Source organism: Engraulis encrasicolus, chromosome 9 (assembly GCF_034702125.1).
Source record: "Engraulis encrasicolus isolate BLACKSEA-1 chromosome 9, IST_EnEncr_1.0, whole genome shotgun sequence".
NCBI lineage: Eukaryota > Metazoa > Chordata > Actinopteri > Clupeiformes > Engraulidae > Engraulis > Engraulis encrasicolus.
This window is the reverse complement of record NC_085865.1, coordinates 24980436-24994066: the sequence shown is the minus strand read 5'-3', so window position 1 is coordinate 24994066 and position 13631 is coordinate 24980436. Positions and strand designations below refer to the sequence as shown.

At 45.8% G+C, this 13631-nt stretch overlaps 1 protein-coding gene across 1 annotated transcript in view; it reads right to left on the bottom strand.

Annotated features, from left to right (window-relative positions):
* dipk2ab (divergent protein kinase domain 2Ab) overlaps positions 1-13000 on the bottom strand; it is a 49012-nt gene extending 36012 nt beyond the window's left edge. Inside the window, exons 1-2 of the mRNA XM_063206826.1 lie at positions 12569-13000; positions 3824-4750 (exon numbers count right to left, since the gene is read on the bottom strand). Of these exons, the coding sequence (XP_063062896.1) occupies positions 3824-4483 (660 nt within the window). The 5' untranslated portion in view covers positions 4484-4750; positions 12569-13000. The remainder of the gene's footprint in view (positions 1-3823; positions 4751-12568) is intronic.
* Positions 13001-13631: the final 631 nt, after the last annotated feature.

Sequence of the window (13631 nt, the reverse complement as noted above, 5' to 3'; positions counted from 1 at the left end):
GACAGTGAGTGTGGGGAAAGAGAAGGCTGCGCGTGTGGAACTACCCCCAGCCCCCACCAATCTCCCTTACTGCTCGGAGATCAACACAGGCCATGTTGTTGGCCTACGTACGTCAGAACAACACAGCAGATTGTGTTCCCACAACAAAGATGGTCCATTTTCGTCTCCACTGCTGGCTCTCTCTCTCTCTCTCTCTCTCGCTCTGTCTCTCTTAGTCTCCCTTTCTTTTATTCCTCTCCTTCCCTCTCTCTCTCTCCTTCTGTGTCTCCCTCTCTCTAGGTCTCTCCCTCTGTGTCTCTCTCCCTTTTGCTTTGGTTTCTTCTCATTCCATTTTTCACTCTCTCCCATCCCTCTCTCTCTCAGGGAAACATAAGCTTGAGAGACATGATCGTCGCCAGAGGCTTCAAAGGCTGAAAATAGGGACATCTCTGTGCTCATCCCACAGAATCAGATGCACGCATGCGATAGAGAGGGCCCTGCACTGCTCCTCCAGCAGAGACACAAAAAATAATGAGAAGCATAGAGCTGCACTGTTAAATAAAATCATAGCCCCCTCCCCTTTCTGTGCACACACAACAGTACTCGCCCCCCACGCACACATTTTCATGACGGCATTTCAGAAATTACAGTTATGCCATATATTTCGCTCTGTTTAGGTCTCACAGATGCTCTCTGGCTCTACTCTGGCAAGTCTCACCATCCTGGGAAAGCAAAGGCGTCGAGGGAGGGCCAATACGAAAGAACGCCTGTGTCTAGCACTAGCAGGGAAGTTATGAAACGATGCTCTGTGGAACATCACCATCTTTGTATGCCTGTCTGCGTGCCGGCGACCATTAATTCTTTATGGCCTTGCTTGCAAGAAACTGTTTCCCCGTCCTCCTCTCCCCACCACATCATCCCTTGTCCCCCCCTCTTCCTCGCCTCCCATAGCTCTTAATGTATCCCTTGCTACCCCCCCCCTCCACCACACACACACACACACACACACACACACACACACACACACACACACACACACACACACACACACACACACACACACACACACACACACACACACACACACACACACACACACACACACACACACACACACACACACACACACACACACACACACACACACACTGCTTCTAACAGCCAGCCCCCTCCCAACTGCATTCGGTTCCAAATGTTCCCTTCCTCATGCTTTTCATTCCTAGACACAGAGCATGTAGCTGCCTACTGCCAGAGGCACCCGCTCACTGCCTTAGGTGCTATTCCCAGAGTACCACATTACCCACAATCCCATTGGTTTCCTGTATATTTTTCCTTCTTCTACAACTGCCCAGAGAGAGAGAGAGAGAGAGAGCGAGAGAGCGAGAGAGCGAGCAAATGAGAGAGAGAGAGAGAGAGAGAGAGAGAGCAAACAAGGGTTTCCCCAGACTCCAGTACGGGTTCAGAAGTTCATCACCAAATGAAGTATTCATGGGGGCCAGTTAACACGTCACGGCATGTTTGGACTGTATTCCAGCTGCCATGCGACGGGGATACACTGTCAATGTGAAACACTTCCATCAAGACTTTTTGCCTTAGCTCAACACACAAACATCCACTAATTTGTGTGGCATCATCCACATATGCCGCTTTCACTGCTGCAAGATTAGCTAGTGTACAGAGGAGCGAGCAAATGAGACAGCGAAAGATTGGGCACAGGCAATCAACTTCTCTTAAAGATTGGCACTCAAATGCCTAGGGAGGGTGTTGTGGAGGGGGTGTCAGGTGTGTCTTTGAAGGATTGCATAGGTTGTCTCGGATATTGAGTGCCCTCACATGTCGGTCCCCCCCTTTTGTTGTCCAGGGTCCTCCATGTTGGGTCTGGTCAATGCCCGATGAAATTGGAATTGATTAGCCAATTGTAAATCACTCTTGGAAAAAAAGCAAAGGCAGACAGTGGCCTTTGATAGTCATTACAGCCACTTCAGCGAAATGAACGGCTCTGAATGACAGATGGCGTGTAGTGCTGGCAGACTTGCAAGTCTTCTGAGACAGATGTCCAGGAATACTGCTGATTTGGCGTGGCCGTGGTTCAAAACCCAACAATAGATTTAGACAGATTCAATCCCTCCCGAACAATGCTCATAAACTTTCCCATTGATCAACAGCTACACGCCAATGTGGGTATACACATATCATTGAGCAATAGCTCAGCTTTTTCGCCTACAGCACCAGACAATGCTACTTGGTCTATGGAAAACACTGCCATCACTCAAATGATCTTGCGCTCACAATGAGGGGAGAAGCACAGTCGCAATTACCGTCAAGAAGGTTCGTTAAATATTGATGAATGTTTCAAACCTTCTCATTAAAGGCAAGAATGACCACAAGTATTATGTGCGGATAATATCATCCAAATACACGGTTTAAAAACTTCAAGTAGAGTCTCCCGGAGTCTCTTCTGTCTGACCGCAAGAGATCTCCACAGCTTCCAGTCAGACATGAATAATTCAAAACATTAGGAAAAAATACAAAAGTACGAGACAAACGTTTTCAGTTTAGTGTGACGTGACAGCGTTAAAAGCAAAAGCGGCCCCCAAAGAAAGCTGAACAGACCGAACAAAAGACTGTGTTTATCTTAAGCCTTGTGGCAGCACACAAAAGAGAGTGGGTGAACAAAAAAAAGATGGAAAAAAATCTCTACAGCCACTTTTGAACCAACCTATACAAGTGACTTTCTAATGCGAAGCTCCACAGGGACACCAAAACAATACCTTTAAGGGCTTTCTTTTCAGGTTATATTCTCACCACAATGGAAGGACTACCAACAATTGACTACAAACAAAACACAACAATGAACAAAGCCTGGTGTACGCTGCACAAAAGGCTGCTCTGTTTTGTTTTTTTTAACACAACAAACACCCTCATACATTTGTTAAAACTATAAATCAAGCAGGAAACGTCATGAAACTTAAAAGCTCATTATCGCAACTTAAAATCCCATTATTGCCACCAAAATGTCTGTCTGGGAAGATTTTCGAGGCATCTGCCGCTACAAGGCAGCTTCTGCCATTAGCACACTCCCGGTCCAACTAGCAACGAAGCGCACGCTAGCAAGACAGACAGCTTGCATCTCTAACAGCAGGAGGGATTCATGGGAGTGTGACTGCCAATATGCCAATCTCACTTCCACATCTATGTTAGCAGCGGCTTTACAAATAGACTCTGCAAAACACTGGGCTAACCCAGTCAACTACCAAATTCTAACACACTGCGTACTTCCTATTACTCGAAGCGAATATGGATTACATTTCTAATTCACAAATAGAACTAGCCCTTTTTTAAGACGTTCCTACCAAAGACATAAAAACATGCTCTCCCAAAAGGCTCTACAGACAACTTCCCAATCATTCCCAATCATCACAGTAAAACAACACCAAAAGAGAGTACAAGCTCCAAACTCAGTTCTAAGTTCTATCTTTTAAAAAGGCTTTAGTTTGAAGGTGCTCCATGTCAAATCCATACTTTCACAGTGTGTGATTTCCGAGCTGCCTAGTTCTCTCTTCTTGCTCCCTATACGTGTCGGCAGCCCATCTAAAACTGTCAGTATTTTTTTCTTACCCAAACTGTTCTGGCAGGAAGCATCAAGGGCGAGTGAAGCGCAAACGTTATGATCAGGTTGTATTACCACAGGCAAAAGATCACAGACAGTGCACTTTTTAGTCAAGAGAGAGACAGAAGGGATGAGTGACAGGAGCACAAAACACACACACATCTCTCACACACACACACACACACACACACACACACACACACATCTCTCACACACACACACACACACACGTACCTGCAGCACCAGTGGCTCCGGATTAAACGCGAGCGTCATGAGCAGCTGCATCCTCTCCGTGTCCTTCAGGTTCTTGAGGAGGAAGCTTCCCGAGTCCTTGGTCTCGGCGTAGCGCCGCACCACGCGGTCCAGCAGCCTCTGCGAGGGGCAGTGCACCAGGTCGGACCAGCCCTCCACCACGTCGGGCGTGAGCAGCCGCACGTCGCCGTTGAGGCGCGCAAACTCCGTCTTGTACATGGCCTGGATGAGGTCGCAGCGCGGCCGCCCCGTGGCCCGCTTGCAGATCTTCTGGTCGATGTCGGCCAGCTCCTGACTGGAGCCGAGGCGCTTCAGCACGATGCGCCGGGTGCCCTCGCGCGGCTCGCCGTACTGCGCGAAGAAGACGTTCTTGACGTTGAAGACGTCCAGGAAGCGCAGCCGACCCCAGGCCTCGAAGGACACCTGGCCGTTCATGAACTTGCGGCACCAGCTGGTGCCGAAGCAGGCCGGGCACTTGTTGAGGTTGATGAAGCGCCGGTCCGTCAGCTCGTTCTTCTGGAAGGAGGCGAACAGGCTGTGGGTGTTCATCAGCACCACCACGCACAGGCCCAGTAGCAGCAGCAGCTTGGCACAGCGGTACACGCGGCCCAGCTTCAGAGGCAGGAAGCGCAGCATGGTCATAGGTGGTTGTGGGGTAGGCGGTGGAGGAGCAGGTGGATGGGGTCAGTGGATGGTGGATGTTTGAGGGGAGGAGGGAGTCTAAGGGTCAGGGGATAGGAGAGGAGAGGGGAGGGGAGCAGTGGGGAGGAGAGAGAGAGAGGCCTCACTGTCTCCCTGAGGAGGACTCCCGACACCCACTCATGGTCTCCTGCATCTTAGAGCTGCAACCAAGGCAGAGGGACAGAGAGGTCCCCTTGGACCAGGGATTGGAGAGCCCTGACTGGCATTCTGCAAAAAGAAGAGAGAGAGAAAAAGGAAGAGAGAGAGTGAAAGGGACAGAAAAGGGTGGGGGTAGGAGAAAAAGTGAAGCAAAAGAAATTATGATCAGCATCTCTCAGAGACAGGAACTATGGCCATTACGATTCAGCAAGAAACGGCATCACATTCCATTTCCTTTGTCTGAACTCCGCAACTAGTGTGCCAAAGTACACACATCCATAAAACAAAGACTAGTTTTTGTGGCATTTCAAATTGTCTCACAAATTGGAATGGCTCCGATCATTTGAAAGAATTCATTACCTTTTGAGCCGAAACGAGATGGATCTCTGCCAAAGCAATAAAACAACGAAAGGCTCATTTGTTGCCCGCTCTCCCTCCCTTCCTTCCTTCCTTCCCTCTCTCCATCTTTTCCCCTTTTTTTGCTCACTTCAGTTCTTTCCTGCCTACCCTTTTTTCTCCCACTCTCACCATTTCTTTCACATTGTGGAAAATAACTCTTCACTGACCCCCCTTAAAAAAAAAAAAAAGCAAAACTATCATACGGTTGAAAATGTAAATGAAATGGAGAGGAAGACTCATGGAGTGGAATGTACAGCTTAATTCAGAGGCTTCAATCAAGCGTGCCACTAGAGATGCACGCGGCTATATTAGAAATCCATCACATCTCCTCAGCCCTTAGAGGAAGGCAATAACGCACTACTCTCAAAACACACGTCATCTTTATTTTATATTCTTAGACACACACACAGGCAACACATACAAAAAACAATTGACAGACAGACAGACAGAGATGCACACAAAAACAGATGAACACATACACTTGCAGACACCACGCAGACACATACACATAGACAGACACTCACAGACACACACACACGCACAGCTCTATGATTTTGTAAGCAGAGGCCCCTGCTTTAGCAGCCGTCTAACCTTTGATCAGAATTGCCCTGGTAAATTCTAATCTACCTTTGAAGTCAAACTCTTTGGTAGAGAGGAAAGGGGGGAAAATGAAAAAAAAAAAAACGAAAAAGAAAACAGAGAGCGCTACTTGTCACTGATGTAGTGGGTGTGTGTACGTACGCGTGTCTGGGGAGAATACACTCCACTGATAAAGCATTGGCACGTCAAAGTGCCTGTAGATCGTGGAGGGAATCAGAGATGCGCTCAAAGGAGTGATGGTGGTGAAAGTAGTGGTGGTGGTGGTGGTGGTAGTGGTGGGGGTGCGGCGCGAGAGCGACAGAGAGAAAAATGGTACAATGATAGTGAGGCAGCTGACAGAGGGAGATAGAGGAAAAGACAGAGTGCAGGGTGAATGAGGGGGAAGAGTGCAGCAGCGGCAGCGGGAGAGGAGAAGAGAAGACGGGCGGAGAGGAAGAAGAGGAGTACAGTGAAGATGGGGGGAAGGGAAGAAGACAGACAGAGAAAGAGGAGGAGAGGAAGAGGGAACACGGGAACAGGACGACAGGCCCAGGAAACAGATGAGGAAGAGAGCTGAAGGGAGTAGAAGAAGGGAGGATGGAAAACAAAAAACAAAAACAAAGCCGGAACCAAGCACAAAGAGCTCCACGAAAACTTTCAAGACAAAACAAAGCGCCTCTCTGTTTCTACACGGAGTGAAGTTGCGGTATCACTTTCTCCTACAAATAGCCGGGTATTGCGAGCGAAACTCATTTGCATGCTTTAAGCGCCTTCATGAAAATTCAGGTTGACAAAATGAGAATAGGAGCCTCTGTGCGCCGCTTTCGTCCACTCTGTATCCCTTTCCATCAAACCTAAGTCACACAGCAGAGTTTATGTGAGCCAGGACTGGACTTAATCCAGCCCCCAACTCTGGCGAATAAATTCCTTATTCGTCTTAAAAAGATTTTATATGAATGTCAAGTACTTCCACACAGGACTTATACGACTAAAATTCACATTATAAGTGGGTACCGAGCTACTGGGTGAATGTAAGCACGCTCATGCATTCCTTAATGAGCCAAAAGCACAATTTCATGTAAAGCTCATAACAACATCCGCTCACCACCACCAGCGCGACTGTAAAAAAAGACTCCAGCTCTTAGCAAACAAGCTTGTTACAGCTTCCTTTCCTGAACATTACCGCATACCGTACAATGGAGTAACAGCCTTATCTACAAATAGATTGTGGACAGTATCCAGGTTCTCACACCCCAATATTTTCCTGACATAATACCTCCATGTGTGTCGGTTTTTAACTTGTATATTTAAAGCGAATGTTATGCCTATGGGCAGGTCTGACTCCCATTGCCACAAATCGGACAAGTAAAATCCATGAAGTAGCCCTCAGGTTTGTCATATATTGCTGAGCGCTATTGAGTGTTGTTTTCCTTTTATGTTGTTTACTTCAATTCTATCTTTGGGGTATTCTGAAAGTTTCCATACTGTTTCCGGATGTTTGACAAGTTATTCGGCATATCTCATTTGTGACTAACAGGGGTCACCACTATATTAAAAAGAGCAAGAAGATTTAAGCATGCCAGACACGGTGTCTTCAAAATAGCATCCAAGCCAGTCTTCAACCTCACATGACACAAAGGTCACACTTTCAAGCAATTTCACAACATACTTTTCACAATTGCATAAATAATATTAACACAAATTAAGCTTACATAGCCTACATAATTCACACATCTTGAACCTGAGAGTAGAAAGCGAGAAAAAGAAGATGAACACATTAACAAACACATTCATGCAATAACATTCACACAGGCAGTTATTTATCAAATACCCCCGAGAGCTAAACTGAGCAAAGAAAAGTCAGTGGAAAAGAGGGAGGTGTGACCACACTTCAACCACGTACAAATGCCATCCAGCAGTGCAATCATATTACCTCCACTAAGAGGATATTGAAAAGTTTCGCCCTCTGGACAATTCGTCACTCATTAGTTCGCCTATTCTCATAAAGTATTAGCAGCTTACGAAAAACTTAAGTGAAGCATATTTCACACAGCCACGGCCACCTTTCCTTCTGACTGGCCGACTGCCTGCCTGCCTGCCTTTTCTGAGAAGGAGTTTTAATTTTAAGCCGCATGCGATGGCGGCAAATGGACGACTACCCGCCGAGGTCTTGCTCATTTGCAAACCTCCGCACATTCAACGGGGGACAAATTAATTGCCTTAAAATGTTCTGCCGCCGAATAGTTAATGGTAGCTCATGTAGAAAGAATTCCCAATGAGTGTGTGTTGGTGCTGATAGAGTCGGGGTAAGGACAAGAACAGTGGAGCTGAAAGTGCTCCAAGGCTGCCTACCTACCTTGCCTTCCACACATATAAAAAACATGGCCCTGGAAAAGAGAAATGCTATCGTCAAGGCTGCAGGGTGGTGGGTCAGTCTTCGCACGTGGAAGTTGATTACGGGGTTTGAAAAGACTTAAAGTCTGTTCATAAGCCGTGCACACCTGGGAACCAGCGGGTGCACACAGAGTGAGTGAACTTGATAAGACTCAAAAGCGCACTGCGCTGCTTCTTTTTATGAGCTGCAAGACGAGCTGGATATTGTCGGGAGGAACAATAGCAGATGGTAGGAAGACAGGACGATAGGATATCTGCTCCCGTGTCATTCATGGCGCACACGCATGCACACACGCGCACACACACACACACACACACACACACACACACACACGCTGTGCTTACTTAGCAAGAGAAATTTGCACAACAATGGCAAAAGCCTGTGGTTCAAAAGGTAGCGGAGGGGTCAGTGCTGGTTGTGCTGTCAAGAGAGAGAGAGATGCTCAACTCCCCTATGCTTATTACGCCATCACAACAGAGGTGATAGAGGACAGCACTAACCACCTGCACAGCATAAGCAAGCTGATGTGCACCCCATCAATGACTGAGAATTTCAAATACAATATGGAGGGAGGAGAATGTTCCTCAGTAAATCTACACCAAGTTCCATTTCAGAAATTCTCTCTATTCTACAACTTTTTTGTTCATTTTTTAACCTTGTATTGTAGCAGGGGAAGGTAAATATTTATAAATATCGATGGGATTTTTTTTTTGTCTACTTCACGCCTCTTCTTGCGCAAGAAATCTGTACTGTGCTGTGCTGAGCTGAGCTGATGCAACAAGGCATTTGGCTTGTGTCTTTGTCGGTCTCCCATCTCCCTGTCCGTCTCCGTCTGACAGCCTCTGTCCATCTGCTTGTGTCCAAAATCAAATCCTCTGTTACTCATGGAGTTGCCGATGAGCTCAACATGCGAAAATATCAAGTGTGTTAAAGGTGTGTAAGGATCTTTTTTTATTTCCCTCTCCTGACCTTTAAAACAATCGTAAAATCACTCTCCAACAGCCAAAGGCCAGAACTCTTGAAGCATGAGTGAGCTTTCTCCCACCATGGAAAAAGGCAGGGTAGTGGATCACAAGAGTTTCACACCTCGGTGTAAACAAACGACTGTTTACAAAGTAAAAAAACATGTGCTTAAATATTACTGACTTTTATTATATCATTGCGACGTGGTGGGTACGTCCAGCTTGCATTATTCAGATTAAAAAAGTTTACATCCGCCGTCTCCCGTCTCAAAGCTAAACATTAAATAAAAGCATCCGCTCCCTCTTCCGTAGCCGGGTGTTTTGAATTATGAGCGCCTTTCACCCTCCTGGCAACTCCTCCCAAAAGTTCAGAGCAGCGAGGCGGGTGTGCTGGTGTGCGGGCTGGCGGGCGGGCAGGAGGGCGGGCCGCCCCGGCCGTGCCCAGGGCTTGAGAGCATTTGTCACGCTCATCCACGGAAGAGGCACCATTTCCCCCTCGCAGACCGCCTGGCATACGCTGACATCCAGAGCCACACACAGCATACATGCACATAAGCACACAAACACAGGCATAGAAACATATACATGCACAAACACCCATACTGTACACATGAGACACAAGGCATACAATACAACAAACAAACACACAGAAACCCACATACACACACATGCAAACATGTGAATATACAACACAAGCAAAAACCGCACACCACAGGCTGAGGCCGGAGAACCCTTTTAAGAGATCACTAGACCTTTTTTCTCAATTTTCTCCTCTTCTTTGAAATCACAAGACCGCACTGGTAAGCAAGCTGTACTAGTATCAAAGGGATGCGCAATCATGCACAGATGAATGATGAAATCAGTGAAGAGGACCATATGGGTTTGGCTGAAGATTAGAGACTTATACCGCGAGGGGAAAAAACAGAAAGACGCACCAAGGAAAGATTTGATTTTAAAGACATGCATCCAGTCAGGAAATTGAAATTTTACACACAGGTGTTAGATTCTCACAAAACATGTTTGGTAGCTCATACTAAGGTTGTCTGATTGGAGTTTGAGGGTTTTTTTTATATTACTCTCATTTTTATGTTTTTTTCCTGATTTTTTGTCGCTTCTTTTTTTCTACTTTGTTTTTGCCAGAGAAGTTCCACTACCTGACAGCTTGTGCAATCCCTTGAAACAGAAGGAGGATTCTGACCACAGGTCTGTGTTTGTGTTTTTACTTAAGGTAATCTGGTGCAGATAAAAAAAGGCGAAAAACTGAACGCTTGCCAAGCTGGCAGAGCTTTACTGAGCTTGCAGGGTTACACAGTTCTCATCTCCACGGAACGAGGGCAAGACCAGAGCAAAGCAGGGGAGGAGGAGAAATGAGGTGCCCAGGAAGGCACCCGCGCTGCCAAGACAGAGAGAGAGAGAGAGAGAGAGAGAGAGAGAGAGAGAGAGAGAGAGAGAGAGAGAGATGCTCTGAAAGAGAACACTGAAGACAGCAGCTTTTTTTTTTTTTTCAAAGAATGGCGTGCGCATATTCAAGTCTTTGTGAGAGTACATTCTGCAAGCGCTGGGCAAGAACATAATGTCTAGGCTAGTCAATTCACCACAACAATTCACAAAGAAGCCTCAGCTTCAGCATCCGCGTCACCCACACTAGGGCTCATTGTGTGGCTCCCTTGGTGAACCAATGAAAAGACGGCGAGTTGTCAAGGTTATGGATTGTGGAGAGTCAATAATGTTTGATCGCAACAACATTAATCCACAGTCCACATGCCATTAGCTCTGTCCCACTCAGTGCCTATACAAGAGGGGACGAGGCAAAATGAGGCCAATATGTGCTCCGTCAATGAGAGCTGCATATCTCAACTGACAGTGCAAAACTAAGGATAGAGTGAAGTTAGTGATGCTGACATGTGTGCAAGTTTTTATTTTAATCTTACGTAAACTAAGAATAGAAAATGTATTTCAAAAGGTTATTCTTCATTCTGTAAATGCTCCCAGTAGATTTATTGGCATTTACAGTGTTGCGGACCTTTATTTTCTTTTCAGTGATCTTACGTTTGGTCCAGCACCTGTGCCACTGATGTACGCGCATTCTTTGACTTTCTGATATTCTTCATTCTGGTCAGTAAAGTGCAGTCAAGATCATACACTGAGATGTCCTCATGAACTCAACAGTTCTCTGTCTGTGATCTCTGGCTTTCCAATGCTGCCTTTTGGCCAATGGCAGGTCCAGGCTTTCCAAATGAATAAACACATCTTCTTCAGACTGGGAAGAACAATGGCATCAAATGAACTGACCACAAAGAGTGCCTTGTGTGGATGCTGGCACTCTGGCTGACAGACAAACAGACAGCAAGACCTCAAGGCATTACAAACCAAGCCAGTGACCACACTAGGAAAGCGTTCAGTCACACAGTACCAAAATGCAACGTCATGTTCTAATTACAGTAATGCTGTCCAATCCTCTCATCTAAAACAAACAATATCCAGTTCTGTTTGGGGCTTAAACCGCGGATTACACTGATAAATTGACTGGCATATTGGCTGTGCAGAGCAAAACAGCTCAGCCCAACAAGATGCCTTACCTGTCATTGCTGTTAAGTTTTATCTTTAGTGCACAGATAGGGGCTGACGCAAAGCCTGTCTTGGCGCGTCTGATTGCGCGCATAATAGCTGCCAGCATCAAAAACCATAAGTGCAGCCAAACTAAATATTGTGCCTCCAGTCAATAGTGACTCGAAGTACAGTTTTATTTCCAAATCCAGTGTTAGTTTATGTAATACAGTGCAAAATAGAGGGGTTTCTTTAGATCTTAAACTGTAGCCAAAAGTTAAACAGCACACACAGGGCTACATAATCGATAATGCACTAACTGCAGGAGTCTTGTGCGCAAAGAGAAGCATACGGGATGGATCCTTGATTGAATTCGAGGTCAGTTCAGCAGAATCTTGTTACGTTACTTCAAGTGTCTGGAAATTGTGCCAAGAAATATGAAACCCGATGCTCTGCAAGTTCCACGCACGACCTGTTCCGCATCCGACAGAGAGCAGGCTATTTATTGCCAGGGAGGCAACCTTATCATGCGCTATGGTCAGTGAGTTTGATAACCCATTTGACTGCCAAATTACCCGTCAATCCGTGCCACAGTGTTTGGGGAGCCTTTTCACAGTGATGTCTGTCTCGTTTTGGAGTATGAAGTTGAAGCAGCATAATACCAGGTCTGAGGATTAGCCTGCTACTGTGATTTAAATCAGAAATCATTTAAGAAAGTACTTAGGCTACCTCATTACTTTGGAAAGGCTTCAATAGCCTACATGCATTTAGTCCAGATTCTACAACAACTAAAAAGAAATCAAGCCTATTTGTTGGCACTGTGCATAGGCTTCGCCATCCCACTTCCTTCCTCGATATAATCCTGGATAGTTGAGTATCTAGGTTATCTTAAATTACACGCCTTTAATCAAAAATATTTCTGTTGCAGAGCCTACGACTTGTGTAGCATAGAGTTTACTTCACCCTGTGGAAATGTCAGTCAACATCAGAGAACTGCACACGAACCTGTAAGACTTTCTCCCCCTGTGTCTTTAAGAAGTGTTCCTCTTAGCGTTTAGTTTGTATCATTCTTCGAAGTTGCAGCTGTCATCCACGCGCGAGGAACAATCACTTTGTTGCCGCCGGTGCGAGATCAATGCGATGTGATGTTAATTCCACGTACATGATGCATCCTTATTAAGAACACTCGCGTGCTCTTTCCATTACGAGAGTCGTCTAGAAACTAGCTAGCCACCTAGCCATAGTAATAAACAGTCTGATTTTGGCTCTTAACTCTTCGTCGTCCGGGTCTTTCCGATAAGAAGCAATAGTCCTTTTTTGGTACAAACATGTGCAATGCCCTGCATCACTTGGATATGGCTTTAATCGACTTGAGTCGCGCCGTACCTTCGGAAACGTCAAGGTTTTCTGATCCCGACAGAAAGGCTTGCTGCTCTTTGCCACCACAACGAATTGTACTCCGACTTTTTCAACGCCGCACGATTACGCTTTACGACCGCCCCCATCGCTTTACGTTATTGGTTTCTAAGCAATGATTTCAGCCTCCTCTGCTGCCAGCCATACCAGCCTGCTGGTAGTAACATGAAACGCTGGTATTGTTTAGAGAAAACATAATGTAATCCTGTTAATGTTTATTTTAGGGAATTGGCTTACCACATGTATCATATTAAAATTGTCTGGTGGGTCTGGCTGTGAATCTGTTGATTAGGCCTACCCTGCATAGCCGTATTATTCAAAATAACCCTTGGGGCTGTAAATGTCTATAATGCAATGGTGTTAAAGATTTATTTATTTTTATTTTATTTTATGACGTTATTTATTTTTTGCCAGTAGATAAATACATTTTCTCATTTCGACCATGCACAGATTAAATGTCAGCTTCAAAAATCAATGAATAAAAAGGAATATAATTTGGTCAGTGTCACTTTGAGCTACCCAGGAAAGGAAGAAAGAAAGGGAGGAAACATTCCTTGACAGGCTGTCGACTGTGAGCATGTGGCCGGGTCCCCTAAGGAGGAAACTGGGGCAGTATCGGGAGTGGCAGTGGTAGAATTGGCCACTCTCCCAA